General features: G+C 36.2%; 1 protein-coding gene across 3 annotated transcripts in view; it reads left to right on the forward strand.

The window, feature by feature from the left end:
* LOC101245767 (anaphase-promoting complex subunit 1) overlaps window positions 1-17,026 on the forward strand; it is a 34,310-nt gene extending 17,284 nt beyond the window's left edge. For 2 of the 3 annotated variants that reach the window (XM_069299154.1, XM_069299155.1), the window contains exons 13-36: window positions 353-436; window positions 1,563-1,655; window positions 1,763-1,822; window positions 2,375-2,473; window positions 2,608-2,748; window positions 3,270-3,350; window positions 4,233-4,304; window positions 5,069-5,140; window positions 6,593-6,686; window positions 6,814-6,896; window positions 6,997-7,053; window positions 7,155-7,232; window positions 7,324-7,445; window positions 7,531-7,691; window positions 8,489-8,565; window positions 8,635-8,922; window positions 10,033-10,173; window positions 11,529-11,702; window positions 11,814-11,877; window positions 11,967-12,103; window positions 12,183-12,331; window positions 13,418-13,496; window positions 14,848-14,946; window positions 16,461-17,026. In XM_069299154.1, coding sequence (XP_069155255.1) covers window positions 353-436; window positions 1,563-1,655; window positions 1,763-1,822; window positions 2,375-2,473; window positions 2,608-2,748; window positions 3,270-3,350; window positions 4,233-4,304; window positions 5,069-5,140; window positions 6,593-6,686; window positions 6,814-6,896; window positions 6,997-7,053; window positions 7,155-7,232; window positions 7,324-7,445; window positions 7,531-7,691; window positions 8,489-8,565; window positions 8,635-8,922; window positions 10,033-10,173; window positions 11,529-11,702; window positions 11,814-11,877; window positions 11,967-12,103; window positions 12,183-12,331; window positions 13,418-13,496; window positions 14,848-14,946; window positions 16,461-16,847 — 2,892 coding nt within the window. In that variant the 3' untranslated portion in view covers window positions 16,848-17,026. The remainder of the gene's footprint in view (window positions 1-352; window positions 437-1,562; window positions 1,656-1,762; window positions 1,823-2,374; window positions 2,474-2,607; window positions 2,749-3,269; window positions 3,351-4,232; window positions 4,305-5,068; window positions 5,141-6,592; window positions 6,687-6,813; window positions 6,897-6,996; window positions 7,054-7,154; window positions 7,233-7,323; window positions 7,446-7,530; window positions 7,692-8,488; window positions 8,566-8,634; window positions 8,923-10,032; window positions 10,174-11,528; window positions 11,703-11,813; window positions 11,878-11,966; window positions 12,104-12,182; window positions 12,332-13,417; window positions 13,497-14,847; window positions 14,947-16,460) is intronic. The other variant, XM_010323798.3, reaches the window with a different exon arrangement.
* The last annotated feature ends 724 nt before the right edge of the window (window positions 17,027-17,750 follow it).

Below are 17,750 nucleotides of genomic sequence, written 5' to 3' on the forward strand. Positions count from 1 at the left end.
AAAGTTCTCTGCAGACCGCTCTTCTCTGCTTGAGTAATGCTATTAAGATTTTCAAAGCTAGCTTTACGCCTCCACTGCTGATCCTCTGTATACCATACTTGATAAAACCTTGCTTTGATTTCTTCCTTATCTACACTGATCTCCTTATTAATCACTAGCTTGTCAATTCTGTTGTGAAAACCATAGTATGTAAATGATGATACAGTCCAGTCAATGATTTATTAGACCATTAAATTTGTTTCTCGAGCATACCTGATCGATGGATTCATCACAAAGTTCCTAGCACAGTCAAGTGCTGCACTTGTGTTGTTTATCTTTTTTAATATCATTAAACAATGCTTTTGATTTATAGGTTAGACGTCTTCTATGCTCTGCTAGGCCTGTTGTTATTCAAACACCTGTTAATCCAAGTGCATCAGATCAGGACCTCCAACAGGTATACTGTTTCAATAATTTGGTATGTGCTACATGTTATTTCCAGAACTAAAGACAACGCTACCTGTTTTCCCCAATGCTATGTAATGATAATTGTTTTTCCTTAAAATTGTCAACATGTGCCTCTTGTTCTGATCCGCTTGTTGGTTTTCAACCACTGTTCACCTCTTGACCTTGTCACTTACATTTCCATATCCTGTTCATTGCTTATTAAATTACCGATTTAATACTATATATGTGTTCTTTGAACAAAATTTATATTAGGGCACACATTGATTTGGTAGGTGTTGGAAAGCCAGCTAACTGATTTGGGAAAAAAAAAGGCAAACAAGTAAAGGCAATGCTAAGCCGCATTTTGGTGCAATGCTCTCCTTGGGTTGGTGACATTTTAAAGAACATGAAAACTGCACCCTAATTTTTTTTGCGGTTAACACTTCTTATTGCAGCTCTAAATGCATCTTAAATAGGAAATAAAAACTTTGAACTGCAGCTGACTTGCCTGTAGTAAAGACAAATGTAGAAAGATAAAAAGAAAAAACTTGAATAGATTAACCTAGGGGTGACAAGTGGTTGGATTGGATCGGATTTGGATGGGTTGAATCTGGATTGAGAAAAAATGGTTTGGATTACAATTCATCCAAATATAATATGGCAAATATGGATCCCCCCCCCCCCCCCCCAAACCTTCCACCAACTCTCTAGAAAAACAAAAAAAATCTATTTTTTCAAAAAGAAACCCCCCCCTCCCCCCTCAACTGACCCCTAAGTTTTTTTTGATTTTTAAAACAAACAAACTGTTTCAAACACTTATATGGGCTGAATATGGACTCTCATGTTATAACCCATTTTGTCCATATTTGTATGAGCTTAAATATGTTGAAGATCATATTAACCCATTTAAGAAAAAGAAAGAAAATATGAGTGATCCATTTAATTTAATATGGGCAAAATGGTTTCATTTTACCTATATGGACTGAAATTGCCACCCCTAGATTAACCAGAGAGACACTACATTGTTACTGTAAGTCTGTAACATTGATGACTATGTATCACTGTATCCTTTACACCTCACATACATCTGCAAGCGTTTGTCTGTCACATTAATTCTCTTTTTTTCTTTTCCTTAGGCTCAATTATGGCAGCTTGCTCAAAGGACTACGGCCCTTCCCTTTGGCCGTGGTGCATTTACACTTGCTACAACCTGCACTCTCTTAACGGAGGTACCATCCTTCACTTTCTTCTACAAGTGGAATAGATCAGCATATTTTTTAATTGACAATATAGAAGTTAGTCCTTGTGTTTAAGGAAGTTGTTTTAACATCTGCAGGCACTCACAGTTCCCAAGCTTATCTTGGCAGGTCGTCTGCCTGCGCAGCAAAATGCAACAGTACGTCTGGACAAATTCCAGTGTACATCAATTTCCATCTATGCATATATTTTATTTTATTAGCAGTTTGGTCTTCACATAATTGATTGGAGCCAGGTTGATGTTTTACTACTAAATGTAGATGGACACATGATTTTGGTGTTTACTTTTTATCCTTGAAGGTTGTTCCTTTTTATGATGTTCAGTAGTTTTTTTCCAAACTAATGTGGTACGCATTTCTCTGGCATTGCCCATGTTTCAGGCTTCAGCCTTATTATATTTGTTGGCTTTCTTTAGGCACTTGTGAGCAGTATCCTAACCACCCATATGCCCCTCTCCCCAGGCCTATGATTGCCTTGCAACAATTGTGTGTTTGTAAAGTTTATTTGTGCAAGTCTTGCCTCTTGTTCTTGTTTAGGTTAACGTAGATCCAAATGTTAGGAATGTTCAAGAACTCAAATCTTGGCCCGAGTTTCACAATGCAGTTCCTCTCCCCAGGCCTATGATTGCCTTGCAACAATTGTGTGTTTGTAAAGTTTATTTGTGTAAGTCTTGCCTCTTGTTCTTGTTTAGGTTAACTTAGATCCAAATGTTAGGAATGTTCAAGAACTCAAATCTTGGCCCGAGTTTCACAATGCAGTTGCTGCTGGATTAAGGCTTGCTCCACCTCAGGTTCAGTTTTGTCTATTTGCATGCGGCTTTATCCAACTGTTATTATCCATTGTTTGTTTAGATGCTTCTCTAAGTTCCATTCTTACTTGATGCTACTTCCTCACGTTTTGATGCATTGTCATGTGCTTACGCAGGGAAAGATGTCAAGAACATGGATATTGTATAACAAACCTGAAGAGCCCAGTGTAGTTCATGCTGGACTACTACTTGCTTTAGGATTACATGGACATCTTCGCGTCTTAACTATAACAGATATATATCAATATTATTCTCAGGTTGTTTATTTCTTTCCGGACCAATCTAGTTTTATGCAGTGCTTTCCCCTCCTTACTTGCATTACAATAACCTTTTCTTTTTCTGATTCAACACATTTTATTTATCATTCTTCTATTTATACTGCATGCAATGTCAAATATGATTTTCTCCGCCTTATGGAGAAAAGGAGAAAAGATTAATGCTTCTAAAGTTACTAAAGTAATTGTTAGATACTGTCGACTTGCATTGAAGCTTAAATTCTATGCAATTATGCTAAGTAGAATTTATTTGGACGATCATAAAGGTCGGAAGGATAATCACAGCATACATAGTTGAAGTTGTCCACTTGGTAAAATGAAAGATGTGGCATCAACCCTGTGTCATGTTTGTTTGAGTGACTATACTCAGGTTTCAAAATCCTTGTCGAGTGTATTACAATTATTAGTTTGAGATTTGGGTTAGCATATATAGTAAAATTAACAAATTATAATCTATGAGACACATTCTTATTTTGTGCATTTGGTGATATCCTACCTTGTAGGAACATGAAAGTACAACTGTTGGATTGATGCTTGGCCTTGCAGCATCATACAGGGGAACTATGCAGCCAGCAATCTCAAAGGTAAGGATATCTTCTCATTTTCTCCATTGCCTATTCCATTCTTGTCTTTCTTTTCTCCCCTTCTGTGAGTATAACTGCGGTAACGAAGAGTACTTATTCTCTTTCTGGTTATCGTGGGCTTGATAAATGGACCAAAAGTATGATATTATCCTTGGTCGTCCAAAAGGCTCCCACTTATTATATAGTTAAATGTAGTGTTCTTGTAAACTACACCATAGTACTATATGGGAATTGTCAGCATAGGTATGCATGTCTGATTGCTGTTCTTTTAATCTTTTTTTGTTTGGTTTGTGGTGGGAGGGGATAAAATAGACGGTTGTAGCTGATAAAAGTCTCGTGGAAGTACCTGTGCTAATGAAGTTAACAGAAGTACTGCATGAAGGTCTTGATCTTATCAGCAGATCTTAAAGCCCCTATTAACTTTCAGCTTGCTTTGACCCTGGCCTTATTATTTCTGAGATATTCCGGACAATCTTCCTTACACTTCATTTCTTGTTCTGCTGCCTGATTGTTTTTTTTTTTTTGGGAAGCATAGGAGGTGACTCTTAATAGTTTAACAAGTACAGTGCCTCATAATATCTGCAGATATAAAATTGCAGAACTGTAGTTGCTAAACTGAGTTAGTGACATAGTGTAGCTTTGATTCTTGTATCTCAACACATTTTTCAGTTTGAGCACTCCAAATCTGCCCGTCAGTTACTGAATGATATTATCTACTTAGCAATCAGCTCTAGTATTCAAACGTCCCTTTCTTGTTGGGTGCATTATCTGCATTATTGACTTAGTAATCTGTTCTAGTTGTAGTTTACTGATTTGTCATTAGATGTGCTTTTCTCCTGTTGCTTCTAATGAATCAAGAATTTATTTGTGATCTCCGTGCAGTCTCTCTATGTTCATATACCATCCCGTCATCCGTCTTCCTTCCCGGAATTGGAATTGCCAACCCTGTTGCAGGTAATTGCAGTATACATTGTGAATCGGTAAATGGTTAAATTCTCGTAGAAAATCGGGATTCTCTGCGGGTTTGTCAGTTCATATTGGTTAGTTTCTTCTGTGCTATTAAAGAATTCAGTATAGGTGTAGAATTTGAGAAAGAACAGATTTGTTTCTATTTCATATGAGTTTACATCCCATGAGCAAGGGTATTTATACAAAATGTCCGATAACCAATCTACTAAAGGAAATCAATTACAGTAATTACAACAAATTAATTAGAATTAAGATTTCCCATAAGAACAGATTTGTTTCTACTTCATATGAGTTTACATCCCATGAGCAAGGGTATTTATACAAAATGTCCGATAACCAATCTACTAAAGGAAATCAATTATAGTAATTACAACAAATTAATTAGAATTAAGATTTCCTATAATCAATCTTATCAATACTAGACTTGTTTGACGAAGTGCTGCACTGACTTTCCTCTTTGACCCCTCAACTTTTCTTGCAATATCAACATGCTTTCCTAGCAAATCAGGGGCTGAAGATATGTTAAAATCTTCCATGATATTTACGCTGATATCATGATATGTTTCTGTTCTGATATGTCTTTCCAACTATTTGTCCTTTAGAAGAACTGAAGGTCAGTGTTTCCCTCCTCCATGTACTTGGGTTACAGTGATGTTTGCTTTACTGTTTCTTTTGGTAACTAACCTTCCTCTTTAATGAAGTATCTTTGTCTTGAAAATGATTGTTCTTGCTATGGATTATTTTTTCAGTCAGCAGCTCTCCTTTCTGTTGGGCTCCTGTATGAGGGATCTGCACATCCCCAAACAATGCAAATTCTTCTGGTACTTTCTCTAAATCTTGGAGGTTTATAGTCTTCTGAAATTCTCTTGGATCATCTGTTGATCAAGTGTTGATTAGTCACTATGTATTATTGGGTAGTTGTTTCGATATGCCAGGATAGAAGTGTTCCCCTTGTTTGAATATATGACTTTTGTCATTCTCAATCATAGTTATGAGCGGTGGCTATTGAAAGCTAACTGGAGTAGTGGGACAATTCATCTAAAATAAATTTATTCCTCTGGGAGTTGGTGCAGGGAAATATCAGATTTGTTTGTATCTACTTAATTGTGCTGGCATTGAAGTGAAATGATTAAGGGGTCATTTGGTAGAGTGAATAAGAATACTATTGAGTAGGATGTATTAGTAATACTGGGATAAGTTATACTGATACTTTCTTATCCACTGTTTAGTTTGGTGTATTAAGGGCAGTTCTGTATTTAACCATGCTTATCCATATATTGGTAATTCTTGTATAGTTGATACCATGATTTGCTTAGTTATACACCCTATAATACTGAATAGGGTGTACAACTAATAGGCTAAATGTTCTACTAAACTAAGGTATAAATAATACCATGAGTAATACATGTATTGTTTTCTCTAATATATCCTACCAAATGATCCCTAAGTGATTATAGATAGTAGTGCTAGCAAAATGGACAAGATATTAGAGTCTCCATCCGATCTGACCAGTTAAAATGGGTCGGTTAACTGATTTTTGAAGAGCGGGTTAAATATGGATCAATCATATTACCACTCTTTAAAATTGAGTACTGGCTGATCAAATTACGAATCACGAGGACTAAAGATGTGAAGAAGACTCTGAGAGATACCGCAAGCCACGAAAGTGAGCTGCATTTTATTATTATCCATATAACCCACTGTACACCCTTGTAGATGCTGCCTCCATGTGTTCTTTCCTCTTTTGTCTTTTTTTTTTTTTACTTTTCTAAAGTGTAAAGGGACCTGAGAAATGGTTACATGTAGAACCAGAAGGAATGACAGAGAAACAGATAGATCTGACTGAAGAAAATATCAACATTTCAATTTCTGAGATCAATCCTAAAGTTCATGATTTAACCTTTAATAAGTTGATTTTGTTTCATTGGACTGAGAAAATAGTTGTAAATCCTAGTTTACTGCTTCTGGAATAATTATCCATGTTATAACGCTCAAATATTTTTATATTCATCATACTTTGAAAGAGAGGCACTCAGAATTTTGATGTTGTAAAACCATGGATAGAAGTACCCATATTATCTGTCCATTCAACCCAAATTTGATCCCTACATTTTTTTTACCCGTCCATTTGCTAGCACTAGTGCATACTCCATACTGATCTTGCTTGCATGCAAGAAGCGATGATTTAGTGTTTGACCAAAATTGTGAATTAGTGTTGATCCAAGTTTTATGCATGCTTTTCATGAATTCAATCACTGATAACCAGTTTGCAGGGTGAAATAGGCCGTAGAAGTGGAGGAGATAATGTACTTGAAAGGGAGGGATATGCAGTTGCAGCTGGGTTCTCACTGGGATTGGTTGCCTTGGGTATGATTGAAAGTGCACATGCATTATTATGGCTAATATCTGTTTCTAAGTATTTTTCTTTAAAAAAACTAAAGGTCGTATTTTTATAAACTTACCTATTTCAAAAAAAACACAAAAAAAACTGAAGGTCGTGGAGAAGATGCTCCTGGCTTTGTGGACGCTTTGGTTGATCGGTTATTCCTGTACATTGGCGGCAAGGAGCCTCAAAACGTATATGCTTGCAGAATTTGTCTCCTGTTTTATGCGATAAGATTCCAAACTTATGGTTTTTGACTAAAGTGATGTTCTCAATTTCTTTGAATAATTTCAGGAGAGGTCCCATCTTTTTGTTCCATCTATTGATGAACTCAATCGGAGTGCGGGGCAGGTCAGGTCGTCTTGTCACTCCACAGATATTATATTACTGCTATTCTTATCTGATTTAGAGATAGGTACCAATCATCCAAAACTGTACCATTTCACTTGCAGATAATGGACGGTACTGCAGTTAATGTTGATGTTACTGCACCTGGAGCCACCATTGCCCTTGCTCTTATGTTTTTGAAGGTAATTTTAGACATAATATTACTCTTTCCTTAGAGATAACCTCCCATACAACTTACTTCTAATCATTAATTTTGCTCTTAATCTATTGCAGACAGAGTCAGAGTTGGTCTATTCTAGGTTATCTGTCCCGCAGACACATTTTGATTTACACTATGTTCGACCTGATTTTATAATGCTCCGTGTCATTGCTCGGAATATGATAATGTGGAGCAGGTAAAACATGCTCCTAACACTTTCTAATCAGCAATAACATTTATAAGTTGCTTCTCAGGTCTAACTATGGTTTAATTTCTTCTAGAGTTCATGCATCTGAAGAATGGATTCAATCTCAAATTCCGGAGGTTATTCAAAATGGTGTTAAAGGCCTCGGTGATACCATGAGTGACACAGATGAGATGAATTCTGATGCATTTGTTCAAGCATATGTTCACATAGTGGTTGGAGCCTGCATTTCTCTTGGTAAGCCTAAGTTCTAATTGACAGCTATTGCCTCGTCTGTTGACTCTAGCTTCTAGCTAAGTTGCTATGCAATACTATCTTCCATTTTATGCCAGACATGAAATTTTGATATCCAACAGTTTCCCTTATATACATAACAATATGCTTTAACTGGTTTTGAATTGTGAATTTAAATGTAGTACCAACAATGGAATCAGTAGAATTTGAGAATTCAAATGCAGTACCAACGACGGATTCAATACTGTCTTCTACCAGTTCACATAAATCACTGCTAAGGAAGATTGCATTGAGTTTCATTTTGGAGGGCAGATCAGGTTTTAGAGATATAAAAGATAATGTTAATAACTGATGAGTGGAAAGTAGCTCGGTCCCAATTTGAATTGTGTTAAGAAATGGACCTCCAGCTTAGCATCTGCATTAGAGTTTAAACAATTTTACTCTTATAGTTTATGAACTAAAGCAGGCAGAGATATGAATATTCCTGAAAGTTGGAGAATATAACTTCTATAGTAATGGATCTTTCAGAAGTTGGTGGATATGGTCAAAAGCTCTTTTGCAATACAATAGTGTTTCAATACATACCAACTATAGATGCTTTGACAGCTAATGTAAATTGGAAGTAAAAGAAGATATGTTTAGTGTTGCGTACCTGAAATACTTTGTACTATGAAACTAAATAATGTCACTTTGTTCGTTTAGTGAACTACATAGGATGGTGGGGTTGGAGCTTTTGAACATCAGATCTGTTGGATGTTTATTTCTTGTTATTCTTGACTTGCAAGCTATAAATTTGGCAGGGTTAAGATATGCTGGTAGTAGGGATGGCAATTTACAAGAGCTGCTCTACAAATATGCACTATACTTCCTTAATGAGGTCTGTTCTTCACCTTGTTGTGCCGATTTATATTTATAATGCTGTAACAATTTACTTCTACTCCTGCAGATAAAACCTGTATCTGTCTCAAGTGTGGCATTTCCAAAAGGACTGTCTAGATATATTGATCGTGGCTCACTGGAGACATGTCTTCACCTAATTGTTCTCTCTCTATGTGTGGTAAGTATATATCTGCACAAGCACAAATTGTTTAAATTTATGGTTAGGATTCGTTCAGAAATTCTACTTGTGCAGGTCATGGCAGGGTCTGGACACCTACAAACATTCAAGTTGTTAAAATATTTGCGTGGTCGAAATTCAGCAGATGGGCACTTGAGCTTCGGTAATCAGATGGCTGTAAGTGAATTGTCATTTTACAACGAGTTCTTGAATCACCTGTTTATTCCACTGGTTGCTAACTAAGTTCCACTGTGGATTAGAGAAATGTTTGTGCTCCACCAACAAAATAATGTGGATTACTCATCAAATTTTCCTTGAAAAGAAAAGGAAAGATACCATAAATAGAGCTGTCAGTATGGACTTAGCCAGCTGAGTTGGCCCAAACCAGCCTGTGATTTGATAGGATTGGCTACAAATTTGTAGTCCATGTAAGAATTCGGCTTTTTACCCAAGGCCAAGTAAGTCTGTGTGGGTTGAGCGTGGTTGGATTGGGCCAGCCCATGGGCCAAATAAAAAATATTTAATTTAAAATAGATAAATAAAATGAAGTAGACTGCTAACAATCACAAGAAATGAGTCAAACGCAAAGTTTATATAACCCACCATATATTCATATTGTAAAGTCTAATGATCAAAGTAGTAAAATGCAAATACAAAATTATATTATATTTCATATCTGAAGCTACAATCAGATGTTTACTTGAAGTCACTATAAATCATCAAACTTCTACTGAGACCTATATCACAATAAGAGACATCATATACAACTAAAATTGTATTGAACCAACAATTCAATACAAAAATTTCATATGTAATGGACATTATAACAATTGAAAATATTTGATAATTCATACTTAATAAGTATTATTAGGATAATTTAATTTTAGTTTGATACTGGGATAGCAACATCATGTAATTTTCTCTGATAAATATTCATGTTAAGCATTTCTAGATTTGAATCTAGATTTAAAAAATTATTTAAAATATGAACTGCTGGCGCACCCGGCCTGAAGCACACATAGAGATGGTTGGGCTAGCTGTTTTAAGGACCATCAATCCATATTGACAGCTCTAACCATAAACCATTTTCTTTCAACAAGAAAAAATAATTGCTTGGACATTTTCATTATAGATTCGCAAGCATCTTATGATATGACATTGGTGAATCTGCTGTATGCACTTGTTTGTTCAAATTGTTTGCATTAAGATGCAGAAGATAATGTGGATTCAACTTTTAGTTTCTTCTATGACCATCTTTCTCATGCAGTGTTCTGAAAACTGTTTCAGGTAAGCTTAGCCATTGGCTTCTTGTTTATTGGGGGTGGAATGCAGACTTTCTCGACTAGCAAGAGTTCTATTGCTGCTTTACTAACAACACTATATCCGCGATTACCAACTGGACCTAATGACAATCGGTGCCACCTTCAGGTAAATAAAAGCAGAAGTGAAATACTTTACTGGAGGAAAATATGACCTCAGTTTGTAGCAGTGTTTTTAAAGGCGTTGGGAGGCACGTTCGGAGTGCGTTCTGAGGCAAGGCGATGGAAAATCGCTCTTACGTGCATGTGGGAGCCGCAGTTCCATTGGGCGGATGCTCTAACATGTCTGGCGTATCCCTAGGCATGCCTCGGGCCTACTCACTGGAGAGCCACATGCCTGAAAGCTCTGAATAGATCAGTTCAGATTTTGAGAAGAAGAAGAATTAGAGTAAAATTAATATTTATTCCTGGCCACAAACATGAATCAAGTATAAGGAAAGAAAGTGAAAGACCTGATGTTAATCCAAAAGAATACTGTAGAGTTTATGTTTTAATTTTCTTTAATTTCATTCTCATAAAGCAAAGAGAGAAGACGGGCAACAATAGTTCTCCAATTTCGAATTGTGATGACCTTGTCCCTTGGTTTTTAGACATTTAAGACCTTCTTAGTTGCTCTGCATCTGGGTTTTGAACGATTGAATGGAAATTATGGGAAGAAGATGAATTCTCAAGGATTTCAAAGTCACTCTCCTTTCACTTTTTTTCTGTATGGACTTTTAGGGGGATTATGGTTACTGAGTAGATACTGGGAATACTGGCCGTCACTTAACAGTGGAAGAAGTCCAGTAGTTGACACTTGCTAGACAACTTTTCTTATGAGATTTCTATAGATCTGCCAAATGTAGTAGTACCTTTTAGGAGTGTTGTAAATTTTACAGAGGATGAACAGTTCAAATAAGAGAGACAATCATTGAACCCACCATAGCTATTTAAATGAGGGAAAAAAGAAAGGCAGACTGATAATACCTCTTTTTGACATATCCAGCTATCATGTGATGCAAAGGAGAGGGTATATGTACCTCCTCTCTAAGACGTGTGATGTGACTTAGAGCCTGTTGAGAGGTGGTGAGTTCAGATACGGAAAATCCCATGGAACAACTAGATACTGGCAATACCTGAACATATTATTGAGTGGATCGGCGCTGATTTGAAGTTCACTTATCTCGAAACTCACCTTTCTGGATTTGATTGATACTATTTTTGCAGAGATTGAAATTATTCAACTTATTGGTTTCCCTGTTTCAAATTGTCTGGTTATGGACTATTTCCTTTTCCCCTTTTGTGGAATCTCTCTTTGCAACTATATTATTCTTTCTTTCTTTGATCTCATAAGATGTCTTTGGTTTTGGTTAATGTTCTATGTAAACATCTCATACTATCATTATAATTTGTAGTTGCTTTCTTCCATTTTATTTCCGGTGATTTATCAGCAAATACTTTGTTAATTAAATTTGCATAGTACAGGCTTTTCGGCATTTGTATGTTCTTGCAACAGAAGCTCGCTGGGTTCAGACAGTTGATGTTGACAGTGGTTTACCTGTCTATTGTCCATTAGAAGTTACTGTTCGAGAGACAGAACACTATGCAGAAACGAGTTTTTATGAGGTTACCCCGTGCATTCTTCCAGAACGTGCTGTTGTAAGTTCTGGTCTTCTGTTACAACATACTAGCAAATTATGCAGTAATTTTAAGATTATTGAACACATGAAACATTAGGTTAAGCCAATATTTTCCCTTTTGGCATTATAGTTGAAGGCTGTTCGTGTCTGCGGCCCTCGATACTGGTCTCAAGTCATCAATCACATTCCTGAGGGTAACATTGACATTGGTTTTCGCATCATCTAGTTGTACATTGGGGCTAAAAACATATTTTGTTCAATATTATCTGTGACTCTTTTACAGAAAAACCGTGGAGCTCAGGGGACAAGGGTGATGCACTTAGTTCTGGTATCCTCTATGTCAAGAGAAAGGTTGGAGCATGTTCCTATGTGGATGATCCTGCAGGGTGTCAGTCACTGCTGTCGCGAGCAATGCACAAGGTCAGTTCTCATTTACAAAAATTCAACTCTTCTTTGTCCCATCTAATTGTTACATCATATTATGTTTGCTTTTATGTAGGTGTTTGGCTTGACACGTCTGAGAGCTTCAGCAGCAAGTAAAGATTGTCAAGATGGTGACATGGTAGATCAGTTGATCGGTACTTTCTCGTCGAACCCAAGCTTAATTTCGTTTGCCCAGCTCTGCTGTGACCCTAACTGGAATAGCAGGCAAGTGCTCATATATTCATTGCTGATTCTCAAGTGAATATTCTAGCGGTCATTTTCCTGACTGAGAGTGTACTCGTTGTGTTCTTTATTTCCTTCTTCTTAGTTCCTAATTCTGACACTTCTGTGTTACCTCGCATACAGATGGATCCCACATAAAAATGAATAAATATCATTAAACATGAATTAGAAATCGATCTGAATCTAACAGAATGAATGTTTAAAAAACCAAGAAAGCTACATAAAATTCAAGTAGGGGGGAAAGGAATTTTTCCAAGATGACTTGGTTACAAAATAAATCACCCTAGAAACCTGTGATTGAAAAAATTGTTCTGTCTCATTCCCACGAACAGTTATTAATCCTGATCCAGCCTGGCTGTTGAAGTGTTGCAGCTGGATATGTAGTCTAAACTAGCTTTGCTGGCTTGTATATTTTTACTGTTATAGAGCAGGATAAGAGCGAAAAGGCTAACTTTTGGAGGCTGGACTTTGGACAGAACTATGGGTTCTTCTTTACATCATGAATACTGTAAAAGATGCTTCTTAATCTTCTACTAAGGGTGTTCATGGTTCTGTTGGGTCGATTTTCTCCTAAAAGAAACCAAACCAATTAAGTTGATTTTTCATTTACTAGAACCGAAACCACCCAGTGTTTTCAAAGACGTTAAGGGGCGAGTCTCGGGGCAGGGGATACCAAAAATGCTCCTGGGCGCAAATTAAAGGCGTAGATCCATATGGTGTATGCACTAGAATTTGGGGCGTAAGCTCCAGGGAAAAAGCACAAGTCCCTAGTGCAAAAACATACTCCCTGAGCGGTAACGTCTACTTACTAATTCATTTGCAAAGCAGGGACTATTTACATGTACTTACTAATTCATTTGCTGGTTACTAACTGAATGTATAGCAAGATTGTATGAAAGATTAGTTTTTGATGATGTGAATGTGGAAATATTATGTGGAATCCTTTCAAACTTGCTTGACAAATAATGAAAGACTAGCCTCCAAGATGTGTTTTAATGTCCTACTGAAATTCTTGTCTTCTGATTGTAATGATGAGTTGATAGTAAAGCCTGTATTGCACGTTTGCAGATCTGACATTGACTTCCAAGAATTTTGCTTACAAGTGTTATTTGAGTGTGTAAGCAAGGACAGGCCAGCCCTATTGCAGGTGATGATTCATCATACAAATGTTTTTTACCTTGATAATTCTTTAAAAAGATTCTTAAATGATGTACAGTAAATGCTACGTCTTTGAGCCGTGCAGTTGTGTAGTTACCATGGAAGAACTTACTTTGAACATTTGTTCTATCCGTTTCAGAAAGAATGTCATATACTGAATACTGAAGTAGTTGTTACACCCCAACTCAAGCTGTGTGGGTGATTGACACCTGATGCTGCCTTAAACTTTCCATGGAGAAAACCATCTGGACATATTACCCTTTTCATAGCAATACATGCATCACAACATGTAAAGCTTAATAAATTTGGAACTATAACATAAAGCTCATCGACCTCATCCTAATCGTGAAGATCCTAACATATGGTTCACAAGGCATAGAATATTTGAAAATAGTTACAAAATGAAAATGTCACAAGGGCCTCATAACATGTCTAGAGTCTAGACCACTCACGAATCACAATAATGTCATGGAAACTCTATGATGTACAAAATAAATACCATGCACGGGGCACATCCCAGCTATGCAAAGGAAAATCATGAAACACTGGCCACAACTAGAGTATTGGGGCTCATCAAAAGCTAAGATGGAGGGAGATGCTTAGCTTGTGCTAAGGTGTTATGACTCTTCACTTTTGGTGCTGCACACGTGTCAACACAACGTTGGGGTGAGATCCGTACCTTATTTGGTCAATAAATTTTGGGTACTTCGACCAAAATTGATGGAGAAATTCGAGACAAATACCTATCATTTATTTAATCAAAGCAAAAGCTAAGACCAAATTTCAAGCAATAACATCACCCCGTCTTGATCAGATGTTGATTATGGTCAATTCTAGGTTTATGAAATGCTTTTTAAGCCAAGGTTCTAAAATGTTCCCGAATGCCTCGAAAACCGCGTAATCCAATCTACGAAGTCAAAAAGCACCTTTCATATCCAACAGAAATATCAAAATTTGAATTTGACCTAGTCAACCTGATACATAGATTTTGGTCTAACTTTCCAAAAACCAAACTTCCAAACTCATCCGATCACCTCAGGAATCGTGTTACCCATTCCTGCAAGTCACAAATAACATGAAGAAGTCAAGAAGTCAGCTTACAGGAATGGTCAAAACAGGGGAAACCAACTGAAAACACAAAACCGCCATGAGGGTCGTTACAGTTTACACCTCGGGGATACCTTAATCAAGCTGTTAGGGTCGTGATTAGTCGTAATTGACATTTAAAACTTACGGGTCTTTATAGTTGTTTCCTATGAGGGTTGTGTTACTTTTTCTCTTTGTTCGGTAGCTTGTGTTAGTATTTGGTGGTAGTCATTTAACATTTGGAAAATCTGCAGGTTTACCTGTCATTATACACAACTATTGGTTCCATGGTTGATCGGGTTACTAATGATTCCAGCAATTTACAGGACACTCTCTTCATCTCAAGTCTGAAGGTATCTTTTTGCTTTTTACCTGACTTATTGGTATAATCTATGAATTTTTTAAAAAGTAATCTTGTTTCAGATTCAAAATTCCTTTTTAACTACCTGCTTGTTGTGTGTGCTTGCTATCTTCATTTTTTTGAGTTTAGATCATTCAAAATTAAGTTTGTGGGCTTAGTGTGTGGGTTTCTTCTCCTTACTTGATTGAGGTTTTGTTTTAGACTCGAAATTTGTTATCTGTGTAGTGCATTGGTGCGTGCTTTCTTTGTATACACGTCTGTTGTAGACCATCCAAATGCTCTTTGAAACAAGTGATGAGAATTGAGAAGTCACCACTCTCCACAACATAAATCAACTAGGGAGGTCTCTATAATTTTTAAAGTAGAGGTTAATGTATCAGATATAGTTGAACTGGAGGGAGCTAACTATGGTTTATTAATATGATCAGTATTAGAGAGATTTCTTCAACTTTATTTGCATTCAACTTTTTGTATGAGCCAATTCTTTTTCTATTTGCTAGGCACATAAAAGTATTATAATGGTAGAATGTAGATCGTTGAGATTTCTGTGAAGGTGTTACGTGTGGAATTGTATGCTATTGTATAGATTAGGAGGACAAATTATTTGTTGCGTGAAGTTCATATATTTGGAGTTATAGAGTATGTGGGCTTAGATTTGGTTCCAGAACTTGATAACCATTTATGCATGATTAACATATTTAACATCATAAAGTCGTAATACCATTGCACCCAACCGTGAGGTTTAGTGGTCAATGAAGTGGTTGCCAGCCATGAAGTCTCAGCTTTGAATCACAGCGTAGACAAAAACACTAGGTGATTCTTCCCATCTGTCTTAGCCTTGGTGGATAGAGTTACGTGGTACTTGTTGTCGGTGGGAGGTGACAGCCTGTCAGGTATTCAATGGAATTAGTGGAGGTGCGCGGAAGCTAGCCTGGACACCGTGCTCATCCAAAAAAAATATAAGAAATAAAGCCCTAATACCATCTTAACTTTTATATTTCCTCTTTATGAAATATAATTTATCTCTAGGTAAAAAAGACGGATCTATTGTGGCAGTTTAGATCCTATCCTTGGTCATGGCCATTAATGTTTCCAACACTGTAAAGACCTAATACATTCTTCAAGTTTATCATTGCATCCTTGTGAAATACTGTAGAACTTATCTGACACAAGTCAAATCAGAGAAGATTTTATTGTGGCATGTAGAGATTGTACCTTAGCAAACCTCGGTCAATCAATATATTGCCTAATTATCTGGTGATAGTTACTCCTCCTTCAAAGAACAAACACCGGACTGTAAGATCACAAATCTATTTGAAAACATCCTTAAATGAATGTTTGTTGATCTTGGCCTTGTACTGATTTCCTGATTGCATATATGCTTTAGCATTGAAGGTGAGCAATAATTACTCACTATGCCTTTCCATTTAAGCTGCATATTACCTGTAATTACTGTGCCTGATATCCATCTTTAATGGATTATTGTATTTGTTTCTTCGCATACAGATAGCGCTGGCCTACAATAATAGTTTGCTAAGTAAAAGATCAACAAGTTCAAAGGAGGGAATCGTACAATCGACTTTTCTTGGTTCAGTCCAGAAGCGTGTGGAGGTGATTCTTAGTTCATCTCTGGAATTTCAGAAGGATTTTTCTGAGTACATGAAATATGGAAGATGGCCAACTGAAGATTATGGAAGAAGGGCCTCAACTCTTCTTTCTTGGTATGTACAATGGTACAATGTGCCATCACCTTTCCAAGTTAAAAGAGCTTTGGACAAAATCAATGAAATTAACACATCCCCTTCAGTCCCTCTTTTACATTTGCTGTTCCCTACAACTGATGTTGCTGCCCTCTATGAGATCAACAGAATAGGATTTTGCTCCAGGGGATGAGATTTGAATATCCTTCTCTAAATTTTATTGTTGTTGTAACTAGCAAGTCTCTGTATATTCTTAATTATTAATTTATAATGTTAGTATTGAGTTACAGGAGGATAATTGAGGTTTTTTTGGTAGGATATACAACCCCAATTCATTTTAGCTATTATGAATAGTAAGTACTCTTATCATAACCTTTCTCTTCAACTGCTATACATAGAAAACTTAAAACATTGGTGGGATAGTTTCAAGTCTGATATTAGTGTTTAGCTCCCATATAAAAAGTCATAGGAAAATACACACTTACATACGAAAATAAATTTTGAGCACAAGTACCTCAACCTAGAGCACACAAGAACCTGTAAAGGTTTGAACTTCATGAATTGTTCCTTGGTTTTAATCTGCTAAGGGTTGAAAATCTTAATTTTCTTTGTTTGAAACTTCAGCAAATTTTTATACACTCATGAATTCTTATTTGATTTTCAATTTGTAAAGGTTAAAGCCTAATAAATTCCTGACTGAGAATTTATAAAGTTTGAACCCATGGAATTCTTTTTTTAATTTTATTTTAAAGTCCTCAAAAAGTTTATTTTACCTATGAATAATCATACTTCTAAAAAAAATTTATAAAGGTTAGAATTCTAGTTAGCTCAATTGTAGGAGTTAATAATGTTTCCAGGATTGTGGTGATGAATTATTGAAGAAATAATAGATAGAATAATAAAAGTACAGATGAAGAGGAGAGATTGACTAAAAGAATGTAATGACTTGTATATTGATACTAAAAATTACATATAGAAATGTTAAATTGATGGTAACAGTTGAATCAATTGTAATGGAAAATTATAAATTGCTACCAATGATGAAACCCCAACAAAGCTATAGTTAACTAACTGAATATTGATGTAAACCAAGTAA

This window comes from Solanum lycopersicum, chromosome 6 (genome assembly GCF_036512215.1).
Source record: "Solanum lycopersicum chromosome 6, SLM_r2.1".
NCBI lineage: Eukaryota > Viridiplantae > Streptophyta > Magnoliopsida > Solanales > Solanaceae > Solanum > Solanum lycopersicum.